This window comes from Physcomitrium patens, chromosome 13 (genome assembly GCF_059467195.1).
Source record: "Physcomitrium patens ecotype Gransden chromosome 13, ASM5946719v1, whole genome shotgun sequence".
In the NCBI taxonomy this organism is placed as follows: domain Eukaryota; kingdom Viridiplantae; phylum Streptophyta; class Bryopsida; order Funariales; family Funariaceae; genus Physcomitrium; species Physcomitrium patens.
This window is the reverse complement of record NC_143422.1, coordinates 13,421,113-13,439,977: the sequence shown is the minus strand read 5'-3', so window position 1 is coordinate 13,439,977 and position 18,865 is coordinate 13,421,113. Positions and strand designations below refer to the sequence as shown.

The 18,865-nt window shown below is 36.3% G+C and overlaps 2 protein-coding genes across 5 annotated transcripts; one reads left to right on the top strand and one right to left on the bottom strand.

The window, feature by feature from the left end:
- Positions 1–6,169: 6,169 nt before the first annotated feature.
- On the top strand, positions 6,170–9,644 carry LOC112290165 (tubulin-folding cofactor B). Its single transcript, XM_024536176.3, has 9 exons — positions 6,170–6,634; positions 6,866–7,017; positions 7,186–7,304; positions 7,522–7,583; positions 7,864–7,908; positions 8,194–8,235; positions 8,546–8,679; positions 8,831–8,900; positions 9,113–9,644. The coding sequence occupies exons 1-9, from the start codon at positions 6,362–6,364 to the stop codon at positions 9,164–9,166; spliced, it is 951 nt and encodes a 316-aa protein (XP_024391944.1). The 5' UTR covers positions 6,170–6,361; the 3' UTR covers positions 9,167–9,644.
- Positions 9,645–12,282: 2,638 nt separating this feature from the next.
- Positions 12,283–17,845, bottom strand: LOC112290513 (uncharacterized). Of its 4 annotated transcripts, none has more exons than XR_016506123.1 (3): positions 17,703–17,845; positions 13,193–17,469; positions 12,283–12,737 (listed from the first exon to the last, which is right to left on the bottom strand). XR_016506123.1 is itself a non-coding variant. In XM_024536840.3 (2 exons), the coding sequence occupies exon 2, from the start codon at positions 17,392–17,394 to the stop codon at positions 13,372–13,374; it is 4,023 nt and encodes a 1,340-aa protein (XP_024392608.1). In that variant the 5' UTR covers positions 17,395–17,469; positions 17,703–17,845; the 3' UTR covers positions 12,962–13,371. The 4 variants fall into 4 exon arrangements, 1 of the variants encoding a protein (XP_024392608.1); XR_016506122.1 differs by having other exon boundaries at positions 12,283–12,728; XR_016506124.1 differs by having other exon boundaries at positions 12,283–12,728; positions 13,193–17,413; positions 17,703–17,843.
- Between the last annotated feature and the right edge of the window lie 1,020 nt (positions 17,846–18,865).

The window sequence follows — 18,865 nt, the reverse complement described above, 5'->3', positions numbered from 1 at the left end:
CTCAAGATAAAAATAAAATAAAATAAAATAAAATAAAAAACACCAAGTTTATATATAAAATTGTCCCTATAAGGGCAATTACATCAATACATAAGTCCTAAGTACCAAAGATCTTCAAAAATGTGATAAAAATATTATAAAACTTTATATATCCTTAAGGTGAAGTTTTTCTAAATTTCAATAACTCATATCTTACAATCGGACTATCCAAATAAATCCAAATTTTATATGAAGTACTAATATATTTTTATCAACTACCTTAATAAATTTCAACTTCAAATTTGTTATGGTAGCTTCAAACCCTTGCTTATATACACTTGTATACAAATTTCTTTATATCTCACAAAATAAATATTCAAATACTATAAAATTTTAATATATAGCTTCTTAACTTAATAACACATATTTCTAAAAATTTTGAGTCAAAAATTCATTTGGAAACTTAAGATATGGCTCAAACCATTACTATCGACAAAATGACTTACTTACTACCTTTGAATCACATGTGCTATCTTCAATGCTCTATAACTTCTTCATAAAAAATTCAAATACAAAAATTCTTTCACAAAATATGTAGATCTTAAAATCACCTTTATAATTGTATCTCCAAATTTCTAAAAATCTATCATAAAACTCCTTATGTTCTCAAAACAACAATAGTATATCTTAAGAAGATATTTTAATTTCAAATGGCTATAATTTTATCACCCTAATACAAAATGCTCTAAAATTTATACACAAATTTTAATCCAAATCTTAAACCTTATAATTCTTACTTTTGATTCTTAAATGTTTTTTTTTGAAGTTACCAAAATCCTTTTTATGGTTGCAGATAACTTATTGAATGTCTATTGAGCATGGCCTTCGACTAATAAGAATAAAGATCTTTACTTTTACTCTTTATCCATCTATATCTTACCTTCATCTATCCATTCTTTGCCTTTTTTCTTCCAAAAAAGCTTTTTAGAGGTTTGAATCTTCATCTTATTGAAGTAATAGAACTTTGAAGTCACAACACATAGTATTAGCAAGGTTGCACACAAAGAAAGTATGGAGCAAGATGTCTCTCGCTTCCAACATCCAATACTTATAGGTTGTGGTTAATGCCCTACAAGACAACTTCCACTCTTTGACTTTTATACACATGATCCTAGGTCTTAAGATCTTTAGGCATCTAACTTTCCTTGAAGGTATCTTATGGCCCTTGGATCCTTTGGCATCTAAGTTACCTCGAAGGTATTCTATGGCCCTTGGATCCTTTGGCATCTTATTACCTACAAAGATATTCTATGCCAAATACTAATTATTCTTATCAAGTCTTTGGATATTTTCTAGTTTATATTTTATCTTCTTGACTTTCATTCTTGCTCCTTGACCTCGTCCTATATCTATAGGATGTCCTTTCTATACACCAAGAGTCCACCCTTTGACCATTAGCAACTTATCTAAGGTAATACCTTTTACTATGTAATTTATTCTACTTTTGCTTACTTATTTCAACACTCCCTCTAGTTAAGGGGCTTTCAATTTTAAAGCCTTTTTCAACATGTGATGTCTATCTTTTACTAATGTCTTTGTCAACAAATCAGCAAGCATGTCTTTTGTTGCACAATACTTCATATCAATTACTCACATTTCAATCTTCTCTCATATAAAGTGATATTGAATGTTAATGTGTTTGGTCCTTGAATGATGCTTTGGATTCTTTGCAAAAGCAAGATATCCTTGATTGTAACACTTCATTGGAGTTGCTTCCATTTATACTACTCCAAAATCATCCAAAAGTTGTCTTAGCCATATTGCCTCCATTGCACTATGGCTTACTGCCATGTGCTCGACCTCCATTATTGATTTTACAATTGTTGGTTGTCTTTTGCGATTCCATAAAATTGCTCCCACTCCAACAAAGAATATATATCTCATTTTTTACCTTCTATCATTTGCATCTCTAGCCCAATCCGCATCACAATTACTATGCATAGTAATGTTATCACTTCCAAGACATAATTTGAAGTTCAAAGTACCTTTTAAGTACTTCATGATCCTTTTGATGGTTTTTCAATGGATTGGTCTAGCCTTTGACATGTGTTGGCTTACAACACTCACCATATATGTAAGATCTATCTTTGTGCCAACCATTACATATATTAGTGAGTCTATTGTTGCCTTGTATAGAATACCTTGTAATATTCCTTCAACTTCAAATTAGCTTCTAAAGGTGTTCTAATAGGCTTACACTCCTTCATGTTGAATTATTTCAACATCTCTTCAATGTACTTCCTTTGATTCATTGTAATGGTCTTTTTAGTACAATTTCTCACAAATTCCACTCCTAAACAACATTGATGTTATGTGGCGATGTTCTATAGGACCTCTAATATCCTTCTAATCATATCAAAATTAATTGATAAATGCTTTGTCATTCCAATCCATGTCATAAGCAAGGTTTTAAAATTTAATAGCATATATCATGGCTGATTGTAATCTTTATCATAAAGATAAGAGTTTAGTCTCTATTACTTGTTCTTGATCACTTTCTTTAAATGTGATCATCAACACTTTTAAGAATGTATTTAAATCATAAAAAAGTGATAAGTCGTTTTCTATCAAAGGTGCAAACCAACAAAAGCACTTCGAAATAAAAATAAACCTATAAAACCAACTTAAGTAAATCCATTTGCATATTGAAAAGGGTATAATCTTAAATAGAGCTTAACTTATTGTTAAAATCCTTAAAGTTTTGATCTTGTTCCATCAAACTTCTCAGACATACTAATTCTTACCTCTCTTGAGCTTGTAAAAGTAAAACTCCCTAAATTTGGTTGTGAGCTGATCGACTTGTTTCTCTCAACTGCACAACTTCTTGACATAGACTCTAGACTTTTTTCATAGGTATAGAAGTAGTACTACGAAGATTAACATTAGTGATGTATGAAATTTCTGCCGTAAGAGTATTGACAAGCTCGTGAAGATCCATAATAGTTGCAAATCTATTTTGATTTCTGCTAGGAGTAGCATCTATAATCTTTCCTTCCATAGAAAATTCAAAAAAATCTAAAAATTTAAATTAGAAGAGAGTAATCTGCAACCTCTAATAAAAATTTCTACAAAGAAGAATAATCCACTCTCTTTAAGGAAAAGATTAGTCTTAAAAAATAAGATTTTTTTGTATAAAGATAGATAGTCTGCAATCTTCAAAATTCAACAATAGAAGTGGAGTAATCTACTCAATTCTAAAATAAGATAAAAACAGTATGTTAATACTCTTGTCAAACTATTAGAGATATGAATCTTGAAAAAAGAAAATCTTCAATACACTCTTGAATCTCTAAAGAGAACTAAAGAGTCAATCAAAAGGTGACGTAATATTAAACTAGAATGACTATTGCCAAAAATAAAAAGACTAAAAAGTCTTGAAATAAGACTAAAGACTAGAAAGACATTCACAAGAGTAAAGAAGGCTTCACTCTTGCTTCCATATATACCCTTAACTAGGATTTATATGACAATGTCCTATAGGACCTCCAAAATATGTTGACTTTGCTAAATAAATCCTAAATAAATCCTTATCAAATCCTAAATAAATCCTTATCAAATCCTAAACAAATCCTAACCAAATCCTAATTAAATCCTAACCAAATCCTAAAAAAATCCTAAACAAATCCTAATTGAACCCTAAACATACTCTAATCAAATCCTAAATAAATCCTATAAATTCCTATATTAGATTTAAACCTCAATAATTAATGAATGCACCATTGATTTTAACTCAAATTTTGTACACCTCTTGAAAATTAAGTTGAAAAAAAGCACAAATTTTTTTAAAAAAATCGAACTCACCAACAAGAAGATCAACCCTAATATTTGCTTGGATATTGGCCGGCGTCTTTCTCCAATCTAAATGTTGAATTTCCAATACCAATATCTCCTTATCAAATTATTCAATTGATTTAAAATTTCTTATATATGTAAGAAAACAAGTCTAATATCCACACATATAATTTTTACTTCAATCCAATTGATAAATTGTAAGAAATCTTAAAAACCCTCATTGGATCTAAAATTCTACTTTCTAAGACCCTGACCCACTTAAACCTTAATAACCCTCGATCCAACTCTTCGATCAAGCTCAAACTCACAAAATATATTGAGCACATATACATCCACAAATCCTCAAAATTTCATTTGTAGATCTATTGCCAAACTTACAAAATTCTCCAAAGAATATCACTTACTTTATTTCACAAATCTAGAATTATCCAAAACAAATCCTAACTTTGCAAAGCTCTTACAAAGTCAATACAAATCCAAATCACTCAAATCCAATGCTTAAAAAAAATCTATCAAATTTTCTCTTAGATTCTTCTCTTTGATTTCCAAAAGAACCCCCAAATCGTTGTCAAAGCTCAGTTTTGTGCTTCAAGATCTGATTTCGACTCTTGTTCATAACCGGCCCTTTCTAAGTATCAATATCTAGTTTTTCTAGATAATTTTTATTAGAATTTACTCCTAACTTCCTCCTAAAGATGCCTATATCATTTATTTTTCCAATCTACTTTGTTTTGCTTTATTTATGGCCCTACAAAGTAAGTAGAAGTAACTTTTTTAAAAAGGCAGCATTACTACTAAAAGCCTTTGGGTAATATCTAACAATTGTAGATACTATTGTTTGAGTAAAAAAATATTGCTTAAACTATTCAATTTGTAAATGTACACATTATATTGTTGCCAATATCCCAAGTCTTTCTCAATCTCTCAAAATTAGCTCCATTCCCATATGATCCAAGGTACTCCAATACTACATCCAATTGCCAAATAATTTTGCTTTATGGACAATGGCTCCCATTCTTGAAAATAGAGTGGTCTTTGATGGCTAAAAGCACTATCCAAAAGCCCTCTCTTAACGTTCTTGTGGTTTGTCTAAACTGGGCATCAAGCTCAGAAATAAAATAATTCATAACTCAATTGATCAATTTAGGTACGATGTTGAACATATATTGGGTGATTTTGAAGTATCAAGTGATATTTCAAAATACTTAAGTGATACTTGAGATATCATCACAGGTGAAGTATCACCCAAAATCCTCAAGTTTGAATCCCCTTAATGTTTCATGTGGATGGGTGGGGTATGACTTGTTGGAGGACATCAATCTTCCCAAACGGGTCAAGAGAGTGTGATTTCCAATCCTAAGATACAATGGTGCCTTCGTCACTCTATCAATGGAGAGGCTCTTCTGGCTCTGGCTATGGCTTCACACTGTAGCACCAGGCAAAGCTTGCTTGCTTGTCCATGTGCCGAATCGTCCCTACAGCTCTGCCTCGACCACTTGTGCTGATGCATTGGAGGTCAACATTGCAAGTTGGCTTCGCAATTGTAGAGTTCCTTAGGTGGCAATTGAGCGTACTGTTGTAGTACAATTTTTGCGACGATTTCTCATGCCAGGTTTTCAGCATTTCTCATGCGGGGTATTGATTATCGAGAATTTATTTCGGAGCGCTCATCTTTGTCCTAGGTGACAATTTGTGAGCCTGTAATGCATTTTGGCCAATGTAGTAGACAGCTGCTGGAATTTTCGCCTTTCATACTGTCCTCACCACTTCCTTCCCTCCCCCATAGTCTTTTGCATTTACACAAATTCTTGTCGGTCTGTAGCAATAAAAGGGTCCAATGCGCTCCGAGGGTTTATATGATTAGTTGTTCATGTGAATTGGAATCAAATTCTGCCGTTGGCAGAATCACTATGTCTATGCGCTTGTTAATTAGCTTACATAATAACACTCTCCAGCAGCGCTAACCTCGGCCAACTTGAATAACCAAGCGCTCCTCTCTCGCATCACAAATTAGAACTGCACCTCTCGCATCACCCATCAACTCTCACCAAAGTATCATCAACCCTCTCAGTACCCAAAACACAGAACTAAGCGTACCTGCACATAACAACGGCGACGGAATCAATCCCGATCCAAGAACTTCACATGACAATTATCTCTTCAGTCGCAAAACTTCAGCCATGAGGCGGGAGACGAGCAAACGTATGCAGCCACGAGGCGGAGGAGAGCGAGGAAATCGAGCTAACGATAAACGTCAGACGAGCAGAAATTCAGCCATGAGGCAGAATCAGAGTGCATAAGTTAGAGCTTTTATAATGAATTGTGGTCCATTGCAGGGGTCCACCGAAGGTCTTTATTGGAAATTCTGCCCGAGGATCCATCCAGGGGGGCTGCCCACTTCGGGAAGACTGGCTTGAGCGTTCATCCAGCGCTGGATGAACTCTTCCGCCATGGTGGGTCCTAATTCTCCACAAAGGTCAAGTTTAGGGCTAAAATCCTGCGTGTCCAGCTCGAGAATAGGAAAGCTTTGATGTGCACACGAAGTGGTGGAAATAGTGTAGAAGTTCGTATCGTGGGTTTTGCTCGAAGTAATCCACTGCTTTGCTGTTCGTGCAAGTACTATTTCGTTTTCGAGTTCTCCGTGTGGCGTTATAGGGAAGGAAACATGTCTGAGGCTCTGAATGCATTGAAAGACTTCGTCCGTCAGCCAACTGGACAGAACCAGGCTGATGATACGGTTGTTCTTCATGTGACGCACTCCAATCTCAAGCAACGTTTTATTGAGATTCGCGTTGATCTCCATGTAATAATCTTCACTCTTGCTCCTCCTCACTTGGAAATACTGTAATTGTGATTCAGGTGAATTAAAGCTGTCTTCTTTATTTTGTAGCAGTTTATTTGCTGAGTTCCTTCATGTGTTGAGTTTCTATCGTTTACGGAGCTGTTTCAAATTCAGCGCCGCTATAGAATCTTCCCCCATTGCAACGTTGAGAGTTGAGTTCTTTCATTCCTAATCGTGATCATTTTGTTGCAGACTACAATCGAGAGATTGAAAGAAAGGCTACGTGATCGATCCGGTACAGCTGTGGAGTCTATGCGCTTGCAGCTTTATGATGAGGACAACAATAAAATCTGTGATTTGCTTGAGGATTTTCGCCCATTAGGTTACTACTCTCCTTTCGATGGGTATGCTGACCTCACTCTCTCCCACAAAATTTCTGATTACTGCTAGAGTTTGACATTTAGGAGCAGATTAGCTGGGGACAAGCAACAGGCTGGATGCAGCCGTTTGAGAAACTCAAGTTCCTTATGTAACACTGTTGTGCTTGGTGACTGTATCATTTGATTTTGCAGGTATCGCATACACATTACCGATATAAACCCCACATCTTTATCAGCAGGCGGGTGGTTGGAGGACACTTCTTTGGTGGAAAAATATAATATATCAGAAGATGCATATAATAAGCGTGAAGGTTAGTTCAGAATTTATGTTTATGGGAAGTGCCGGGTCTTTTATATAACATTCGCATTTGTCGCTCTTGAGAGAATAAATACATATAGAAGTGCTTGTGGAGGGTTCTTTTCGTAGATGCAGCGGGACTCAATGTTCAGCTTTTCATATCGATTTCAAACTTGCTGTGTAAGACAGTAGGGATATGGTCACTAATTCTTTTTCTGCTTCTTTCGCAGATACTTACAGGAAATACCGTGAAAGGAAACTTGCGGAGGATCCAACATGGACTTTCGCCAAAGTGAAGAGTCTTCCTACCTTCTCATGTCATGATTTGTCTTTCTCGTTTCGACTGCTTGTCCTTGTTTATTTTTGTCAAAAAGAAAATCATGCAAATTGCAAATTCAAAGAAGCTTTTGTTAGTGTGTATTGAAAATGCTGAAACATTGAGCTAGTCGGCAAGTCAGAGGTTGGGAAGTGTATGAATACGTATTTTATAAGGTTTTGTGCGATCTGCTTGTGTAATACAAATGGTCGCACAGTCTCATTGTGCTGAGCAGGCAGTTTTTTTATTGATACAGGAGATTGCTATGCGCAAGGGCGAAACTTATGTACCACCTCAACAGGTTATTGATCTTGTTACAGCGATTTATCGCTTTTTCTCTCTTAACAGTATTGGATGCTTTTCATTAATGGCGCTGCTCATGGTTTCTTTTGCTTGGGAAGGTTTCGCCAGTGCCTCCTGTCTTGACGGGAGGGTAGTCCTGCCAAGTGGTGGGAAACAGTTTACAGACCCCATCGAGGCACTTGCTCTTGAAAAATTTGGGTTTTGCTCAGGGATGCTGAGGGTTCCTAATATCACATGAAACAACTCTAATGCTGTTTTGTTGGCTTCTGATTGTTTATTGCAGGTTACAGATGATTATATGGGTGATATTGCTGCAAATATTAAGGTGAGTCATTGTCCTTATGTCGCTATGTAGAGAACTTTCTTGTATGGTTTACCTAGATTTGACATTCATGATGCAGCTATGAGTACATATGAGATATTTGAAAAATGGCTTCTTTTCGTGTTTATATGGTTTCGTATGCTTGTGTTCGGTTGGATTGTCTCTGTTTTAAATCTCCACCGACTAATTTTCTGAGAGGGTATTTTCATGTGGTAAGGGAGCTGGTTTTTGTGAAAGAGGTTCAAGTTCTGAGGTGTAGGGATTTTCTCGACATTTATTTCTCGACATTGATTCCAATGCTGTTATATTATAGGTTGGTGATCGTTGTGAGGTTGACCCGGGCGGCAAGCGAGGGGAGGTAAAATTCGTGGGGAAAGTTGAAGTGCTTGCTGCTGGCTACTGGGTTGGAGTACAGTATGATGAACCCGTCGGCAAGCATGATGGCGTGTATGTCTGACTTATTCACTTTCTTACATGATTCCGTTAGCAACGTTTTTTTGAATTATGTCTCTCAGAATGGATAGAGATATGCATGCACATCAGCAACTCTTCAACGGAATAAACTAATTATTTCAAAAAATTGTTGGGATGTGTGCAGAGTAAAGGGCAAGCGTTACTTCACATGCCCACCAGGCCATGGCTCCATTCTACGACCTGACAAGCTTAAGGTAAGTGAAGGTTTACTTCCCTGGTGACATAATGAGAGTAACGTGCTGTATCTGCTTAGAAAAATGACCCCGGTTGTCAGTTAGTAGTGTTTATAAATCGAGTTAGAAAGGAATGGACCAGATATTCATTGTTATATATCAATGTTAGTACAATGATGATTATGGTAAAATTTCCCTGTATTTTTTGTGCTAATTCATCAGCTGTTTTGCAGGTTGGAGACTTTCCAGAGCGTGATCCTTTTGATGACGAGTTCGAAGAAATCTAATGTTTGCAATATAGGATATCTTTACCTTTCCAAGTGCTGGAAGTTCAGTTTGATTTCTTTCCACTTGTTTTTTCGTGTGGCAATTTTTCCTTTTTTCTTTTTTCTTTTTATCCTGTCTCAGCAAGTTCTTAATTTTGTTTATCCTGCACTTTTGTAATTCATTTCTTTTAGTGGGACAGAAACGTAGATTAATTTAGAAAAAGTGTCTGGTAATTTGGATTTGTTCACTCACACCTTTGATCTTAGCAAATCGCCAGCCAGTTAAGAATAGATTCGAAAGTGAGTGGTACAGATAATCTGAAGGTAATTCACCTATTAAAGATGCATTATATAAGCCCAGCACATGATTAACTACTATAAGTGCTTTCTTCTGTGTACTCAGAAATTATGACAATTTTCTGAGGTGCATTTAAGTCTCCACAAGAGATTACAATGTTTTAGGATCTCACATACCCGAATAAACTTTAGTTAAATATAACTAGCTGTTTATTGGGTTGTGCTCTCTTGCTTGATACTTGCAACTTAAAATATCCAAAGAATAATTATGTTATTATGTGTTGGAATAGAATAAATACAGCATTCGTCAATTTTAGTGCATATATGCAGTAATAAACGTAAAGAGTCTCTAGTAGTCTTGGTTGAGTGCTACATAAGAATGTGTTTTTTGAGTTTTATACCAACTTTTACATGTGCAATTAGATAATTGTGAGAAGGTAAGGCAATGGATCTTATTGAAATACATCATTATATTTGATGTGGGAATTTCTTCAATCTTTTAAAAGTTATATAATTGTGGCTAGATCTCTTTTTATCTAGGGTTTAATGTGAGGTTCACCACAAATAATTTTATGTCCTTATAACTTGGTTTGATGATTGTGTGAATTGGAAAAGTCTTTAAGGTTTAACCGAAAGAAATATATAAATGAGGAATGATTTATATTATACTCTTGGACAATTTGGATGTTTAGTGATTCAACATGGATTGTGTGTGGTGAATCAATGATATGATTAAAAATATTTAAACAGTACTTAAAAATCTGAGTACATTTTAATAGAAAATGAAGTTATATACTTTTTAATATTGAGTAAATAACATATTGTAATAATATAAACTTTGTAGAATGATGTTTAGATTCTTGAAATAAATAGATTAAAATTGAAATTTCAAATAACCGCAACCATCATAAATAAATTGTACTTTATAATAGTATATAGTAAAAATAACAATTGCAGAGATTTAAAATCAACATAAATATTCTAAAAATAGTATGTGCTAGAAAAGAATCAAAAAAACATTCTTAAAGATGTTAAGAAAAGATTCTAGTTCACCAAGAGTGGTAATAATTTTACATATAATGATAGTATGTTTATTTTTAAATTGTTAAATTTTATAATTTGATAAATTTTTATTTACTTGTAAATTTAAAAATACAAAGTTATTATTAGATATTTAAGTTTGAATGATTATTGTTTTGGACATTAATAGATATATTTGTCTATCTTTTTGAAACTAAATTTTATTTATTTATTAACTTATCATTATAAAAAAAAATAAAGATCCTATTAACATTTGCTCAATAAAAATTATAATATTAAAGAAGTTGTACCAATAATACAAATAGAAATTATATCAAGTATAATATGGCTTTAGAAAATTATAAAATATTTTGAAATATTAATAAGTGGTTTTCACTTTATAATATGTACTTTGTAATATGCAATATTGTAAGAAGAAAGAATAAAAGAAGAAAAAGAAAACAATCATAAAATATTTTTAATTTTGATTTTTAAATATTTTTGTTATACTTCTAAATTTTTTTGCAAAATACTTAAGAAGTTGAAAAAATATTTAATAATGTTTTATTCTTATTTTAAAAGAACTCTATATATTTTAAAGCCAACATAGGGGCCAAAATTATAACATAATGTATAAAGATTAAGTTAATAATAAATGATCTTTTTAAGGGGATATTGAATTGTTACTACTATACCAAAAGTAATTAGTGGAAAAGGAATAGAAACAATACAATTATTATAAATAGAAATAATAAGGTAGTCAGGGTACAAAGTAGGATAAAAATCTGAAATGAGGCTACATATGTTAAGACCTTAGAAAAAAGTAAATTTATTTTATTATTTTTAAATAATTTATTGAATAGTATAAAAAACATATAATCGTACAAACATTATACAACAAGAATATTAATTAGGATTTTAATTAGACTCTTTGCTTGTACATGAATGGCATAAATTTTATTGGCTATGAATGACAATTGCTAAGTATTGGTAGTAGAATTTGAAAAAATATTATAAATTGAAACAGTTTTTTTGAAACAAATTCAAGTGATTGCATAAAAACAATAAATCTACACCTCATTAAATAGTGTTTTATTTTAAAAAATTATATAATCGAGTTTTTTTTAAGTTAAATATTTAATCACATTACTAACACTAATTTGAAATTTTTATTTTTTAATTCAAGTTTTTATGGTTATCTTATTAAAGTACAGCAAAGTTTATTTCTTCTTTTTTTTTACTTTTTTTTTACTTTACTTTTTTTTTTTTTTTTTTTTGAATGAAGTAACCTTTGCATTACATTAGTATGATTTTTTTAAAACATCAATTACTGTATTTTGTAACTAGAAATAAATACCATTTTTATTTATGGAGTTTTAGTATTTTTTAATACTGTTTTACTCTCATTTTTCAAGTCAATCAAGGGGAATTATGTTTATTAATGAAAGACACATCTAATACTAGGTAGTAACATCTTGTCTAACACTAAAGAACATAAAACCAAAGTTATGTGCATAAAAAGCACATTAAAAAGCATATACATACATATATCTATATATAAAAATAAAAAAAAATTGTTCTAAAAAGTACAATTTAATCTACTTTGTAAAAATTGAATCATGGCTACATATAGATTTTTATTTGAAAAAAATGAATATTTGTGGTTTATGTTGATATTACATGTAATTTTTATACAATACTTGGCATGCCAATACTTTAGTCCAAAACACAAAGCCTTTCAGAATCACTTCTTTGCAACACACTTGAAAGTATTACAAAACCAAAAATCATCATTAGCAAGACAATATATTACACTCATATAGGGGAAATAAATAAATAAGTAAATAAATAAATCTACATGAAGAGTTCAATTTATAGACAATACACATTTCATTTGTTTTCATTACCTTTCAAAGTGTTTAAAGATTTTAACACTGTACCATCAAACTCGTACACTCTGCAATCAAAATCTTTCCTGACTTGAGAAAGAATTAACGTCAGAACTCAACATCAGTGGGTTCTAACACATCAAAAAGACTTGAATCACGCAGTCAGTCTTACAGGAGAAGTCCAAAATATAAGACCTCAGTGGACAATTCTTGAGCTTCCTCCTTGACGAAGAGTGTAGTCTCCATGGCTGTTCTAATGCTGAAACATCTTTAAGCTTTACGGTCTCAAGCCTAGGTTGGAAAGAAGTTAAAACGATACTGAGTAAAAAAGCCCAATTTCTTTCATTACAAATAGCCGACGGCAGTTCCGTAAAATCCTGCAGAGGCTTCCCACAGCATATAATTTATTTCACGAAAGTGTCTTCTGCAACTGTATGAATGAGAACCAATACAAGAAATAGAGCACACCTCCACATGACAAGAACCTTCTTTAATATCAGTTACTGGCGACTACAAATTTTGGTCCCTTGAAGAAGCATGCATACCACTTCTATCTTAAAAACGAGATCAACCAGCAAAATCTGCTATACTTGGTCAATCATACGCCAAATGAGTGAATAAGATTATATTAAAAAATTAAAAATTAAAAATAACGAGAGAGAAAGAGAGAGATCAGCAATGTTACATTTTACTCCAACCAATCAGTTAAAGCCTATATGTGTGTGTGTGTGTATATATATTTATCTGTGCAATCTTATAAAATGAATGTCATCAGCAGTAACTATTCAATTAACCTTCCAACAAATGATGTAGGCTTTTCATAATATTGAGAAGCACGCACCATGTTGGACACGTTTATGTCCCATATTCTTGGGGGCGCCCTTGGGTAGCAATGGCCAAGGCATGGAGCAGTCTCGTCAGAACATTGGGTTGCGGCTTCTATTCAGTTGTTGGGTGCACAGAACTGGGCTTCTCGAACCCACTCGGCACATAATCCACTGGATGGAAATTGAACCGTCATCAAAGAAGCTCCTCACAAAGACGTTGTAGAAAACGTTGCCCGAGGGAAGCCACATGAGCAACCCTTACTGATTGCGGATTATGTGCATTGAGCGCTGGTTGCTGAAGAAGAGATATCAATGCAGAATGACGCTCGTGATCACCACTCTTTGCGTGCATGTGCACTAGAAGCTCCAGCAATGGAACCTCCCATACACAATCAAAGTATGCTACTGCATCACGGACCACTATCAATGAATTTTCTTGCAAAATTCGAAACGCGTACTCATGGTCAGGATCTTCTAATTTTTGGCATAAAAGAGCTGCCTGAACAGTCGCACCTATCATTCGGCAACATTGCACCATCCTTCGCAACACACTCTGGGTAAATACTTCCTTAGTCATTGCTGAGGATCGATCACAATAATAAGCACTCTTAATAGCTCCGGCTTGAAGGTAGAGTTGAAGAGCTTTCACATAAGCTTCTTCTTCAAACGCAAGATCAGCCAGACCTTGCAACCACCGATGCCCTTTCTCCTTATCTTTATCTACAACCCCTGGAAGCTCAACAATTCTTTCTAACAGCGCACCAAAAAGGTTCCTGCCAAATTCAGGAGCTACTCTAGAAGAAAAGGTGGAGAACGACCCAGCACCATGAGGGAGTGATCCGAGAGGAGGAAAAGTAGTCCCACAGGTAATTGCTGCTAACGCTTCGTATCTTTCAACCACAATAGTAACAGACGTGAGTTTCTCTGCGTTACACCTGTGCAGCCAGCCAGCCATCAAACTTGCAAGATTCATCAGCACACGCGGGTTGGTGAGCTGAGATATAAGAGGAACAACTCGAATACTGGGGTTTAATAACAGTAGGGCTACTTTTCGATTCTGTGCTCCCCATGATTGGTTTCCATTCTCCATCCCTGATGAGGATCCTTCAACATCACCGCCGACCAACAAACATAAAAAATCTTCAAAAAGTTGGGACGTTTTCAAACTCATACGAACCACATCTTCCGTATAGTGGTTGTGTGCAGTACTTGACAGCAGGGCAGAACAAAGCCGCATAAGCTCTGCCAACACAGTTACCACTTTCAAAATCTGAGCGCACCTTCTGTGCCAGATGTCCTGTCCTTTGTGAGATCCTTCAGCACGAGTACCAATTCCAGTGCTCCTTCCTTTTTTTACAATAGAGAGCCCCCATTCACAAAGCTCAGATAAATCCTTCCAAAGTTCTCTCTCGATCAAACTAAGAAGTATGTACTCAATTGCACCCAAATCAAGTGAAATCCCCTGGTCGAAATCTTCAACCCCTGGTAGGCACAAAAGAGCTCCCTCTTTCAAGCTCACCCTATCCAACAGCCACAACATCATCATACTATCATGATCTCTGGTATGTATCGTTATAGCCATTTCGTACAACTTCCTCGCAACCAAAAATTGTTTTGTGGTGTCCAAAGCATTGAAAGCACGCCTACGCAAAACAGCAGAAACGTCCAATGCAAGTGAAGCCTTAATGTCAGCCTTGTGATTGCCAGTTTTTACATGCTCTACTTCAGAATGTGCCCTAGAACAATCAGAACTATTCTTTGCACTTAGAGCCGCATTCAGCCTGTGGACGGTTGTAACAAGCCTTTCGATATCCCAAACATTCTCAGCAGTTAGAAGTTCACACAACAAAACTTCCAATTTAAGATCATTCTCTGAGGATGATGGGACTGCCGGAGAAGCTGCGGTGTTCGCAGGAACATTGCCACTTGACAGTCTGCTCTGGAAATGGCCTCCCAGAAATCGCTCAGAGTCCGCGGCACGAACGGCCGTTCTGGTGAAAGATATTGCCGCCGACTGCACTGCATCGACCCAGAGTTCCTGTGGGATATGTTCACGTCTCACCACATAATGTTCTGAGACGAAGAGTTTTGGAACCATTGTAGAACTAATGAGGTTGGTCCTTAGAGCAGCTTCCCAACACCAATGTTTATCCAAAACGCAACACACGTATAGGGCAAATTCGGAGATAAATGCACTAGAATTGCTACTATTCATGGTACATCCCACGTCCGTTGCTGTTCTTTCAAAACCTTGTCTTATGTTCATCCGCTCGATTGCTGGAGGCTTAAGTAAAGTACCATTCTTGGATACTGTGGTCAATTCGTCGAAGCTTTTCTTTACTGCCGCCATCTGAGACATCAAAAAATTAACGGCTTCTTCATTGTCACGAAACACGCGACTAGATTGCAGAAAGGACTGCATGGGAGCTCCCTCAACAATGTCTCTGATGACGTTACATGCTACAAGCTGCCAGTGTATCGACACTGGAATGCCTGGATCCCTTGCCAAGGAGATACGATATCCCTTCGTCAAGTGACCTTCGAGGGTATCACCAACTACGTTGCGAATCAGTCGAATGCCATCTCGTTCTTTCCCTACACTTGAGACTTCATCTCCAACTTTGAAATCCATGATACTACGAACCTTTTTCTTGGGAAGTGTTCTGATACCGTTAGCAGGTCGCGAATCCTCAACTCCAACAACAACCTCTCTTACAAGAGCTTGCGTCTCGACGTCAGTGGTATCGCGCTCAATCTTCTTGCTTTCGCATTCTTCGCTTATTGATTCTGGTGCAATATCTTCGCGAATTTGAACTCCAGAAGTCATCAGATCATCATTCTTCGATCTATCATTCGCGGCGTTGACTTCTTGAGATTCTAGACTAGTCCATGTTTCCATATCAGGAGAGCGAAATGACTTTAGTTTCTTGAAAGGCGGCTGAGTTACTAAGTCGTCATCCTCTGGCTTTGTTCGAACGAGCGGCTTATCTGCCTCAGAATTTTGCTTTAAATTATACCTGCTTCTTTCGCAGGCAATGACCATCTTTTGAGCGGCAGATGGCTCGCCTAGTGAAAGTAGGGGAGAAGATTTAAGTGCAATCTCATTTAGGTCTCTCTCCCTTCCTTCGCTGACATTGGATTTCGGGTGTAACCTCAGAAGCATCCGACAGGCGACTATAAAACCTGCAAGTCTTTGCATTGGCACTGATGATACAGAACGGTGACTCTCTGCATTATTCGATCTTTCTAGGTGTGGGTTGTCTGCACCGACTGAGCTCCTATCAGCCTCGCTGATACGCTGGTTCAACTCGGCACATCTTGTAAACAGCCCATGAGCAACATGAATTCGTCCTCTCATAAAGTGTACCTCGGCAACGTCTAGCATGATTCGGCACCAATACCCTGTGCTCAAAAAGGTATTTAAAGCTGCCTCAGGATTGACACCATTGGGTCGATCCCCTCCATCCTGTACAATCATACTCGTCAATTTGCACGCAGATGCTGGCCCCTTCGAGCAAACCCCATCCCTGTGCGACAGGACATTCTCGAGAAACTCTATTGCGAGCTTTTCCTCCTCCAATGTATCCTTAGCAGCACCATTGCAGAGATTCCGAGAAATGGATACAGACCAGCATCCACTATCTGGAGTATCTATGGTATTAGCGACATCTTCGCCCAATGTCCAATAATGGTGCCGAGGCCCAGAAAGAGTAGCGTTCGGAGCAGCTGATCCTAACGGATGTGATTGCAAAGCATTACGCAGCATCCATCGGTTAAGGTCACATTCATGAATCAGTAAACGAGGTTTGTCGTGCTTCACGAGGGCTTTAAGAAGCATGAACTGATGTTGAGGGGAGCTGATGGAGGCCTCAATTTCCTCAAGCGTCAGATTTGCTGACACTGCAACTCTGGCTGCGCGCTCACATAGCAATGCTGCTGTCTTCGTCACAGTCGTCCACGCATCAGATACGGGCAACACATCCTTAGCACTCGTAGGCAATGTATGCCCTAGCGAAGCTTTCTGACTCAGAAGGGCCTGCTCCAAAAACACGGTAATAAGCTCGGCTGGAGTGGGAATTGACACATTGCCCCCTGCAAGAGTCGCAAGGTGCTCCTCCAGCTTCTCCGGCAGCAGCAGATAGTCTATCCATAACGACGTAGCGGCGCCCGTGTCCCCACGCGGCCCTCGATCCTTGTCGCGCTCCCCCGCCATCATCACCACCTGCCAATAAGCCCTATAATACCACCTCTTCCATCATTTCATCCATGCTGAATACAACAGTGGCCCTAGCTGCAGCACACCACTTCAAACTTCAACAACTGATACCAAACGCTAACCTCGAATATTGAGTTAAATCAATCTCATCAAGCAATAGCTATTACATTCAAAACATGCAGATCTCACGCAAACCTAAACCCGGTTGCGATTCCGAGAGGAAATTGGCAGACAATGTTGCTCTCACATTGCAACAAAATACACCGACGCTGATGAATCGGACACAGTGCAAGGATATTCGAAGGTACCGTTAGGCTTGCTGAAATGTCAGAACATGCTTGCCAATAGCAATGAGCGACTGCTTGACATGAACAATCACATTGTTAATCACAATACTCTCCGATTCCCATAGTAAAATCACATGATTCCTCTGAAGTGGGAGTTTTATCACAATCCATGTGCGGCGGGGAGTGTGCAACCAGAAAATTCCCAACAAGCAAATTCTTCCTCCTCTCACCGAAAGACTCAGAAAACCCTAACTACAGGGCTCCTCGTGCACACATCAAAAATTCCCTACCGCCTATTTCCTACCAGAAAATCCGACATATGGGTACGTAAATTCCTGGTCACTACACTTCCCCCATGCAGCCAATTTCAAGAAATTTCACCAAACGCGGCGAGAATTCACAACTTGCAACCACCGAGACGCCAGACGAGGGCGGTGTTACGAGAGTTCGGGTCGATTACAGGAGCAAGAGGAAGCAAACTACCTCGAAGCCCAAGCAAGAAAAGGCCTCCGCTGCCGCAGTGTGAAACCGACTATATTTGTCCAAAAGGGGGAAAGATATTTATAGGATTCCCTAATACCTTCGAAAATCCTATTCGACCCTTTTCACACTTTGCGGGACTTTGCAACATTGGTGTTTACATGATGATAATGAAGGACATGTTGAGCCTGGGTGTCAAAAAAACAAAACAAAGAACAACTCATTGGTCAAATCATAGTAATATTCTAATTTTGGTTTATTAGAATGTGAAATAGGTAGAATCCAAATGAAGATTAAGATAGGTGTTTATTAGATTTTAAAGTGTAAGATTAAGTAAGATGCACAATGTTTCTATTTAGCCAACAACATGTGTTCTTACTTATTGGTCAAAGTTGGGTTTAAATTTATTTTTTAATTATAGTGTTAATTTGTATTTAGAAGAAAATTTGAGCTTTAATTTACTTTGAGCTTGTAACAAACAGCTTTTAATTAAAAATTAAAAGTTATTTGTAAAACAATAAGATTAATTTTTACATGCAATAAATACTTCAAAATATCACATCAAGTAATTCAATAGAAAATAAAGTTACAAGATAAAAAAATCCTATCTATAAAAATTATATATGTGTATGTACAATATAAATTATTACTTATTAATAGTATCAAAAAAAATTATACATTTTTTAAAGCATTTGCATATCTAT

What these genes read in the sequence shown, in the direction of transcription:
- LOC112290165 (XM_024536176.3), top strand. Translation starts at nt 6,362, where the DNA reads ATGTGCACACGAAGTGGTGGAAATAGTGTAGAAGTTCGTATCGTGGGT. An exon ending in ATATTGCTGCAAATATTAAG is followed by an intron (nt 8,236 to 8,545) that starts GTGAGTCATTGT and finishes GTTATATTATAG; the next exon opens with GTTGGTGATCGTTGTGAGGT. An exon ending in TACGACCTGACAAGCTTAAG is followed by an intron (nt 8,901 to 9,112) that starts GTAAGTGAAGGT and finishes GCTGTTTTGCAG; the next exon opens with GTTGGAGACTTTCCAGAGCG.
- LOC112290513 (XM_024536840.3), bottom strand. Translation starts at nt 17,394, where the DNA reads ATGATGGCGGGGGAGCGCGACAAGGATCGAGGGCCGCGTGGGGACACG.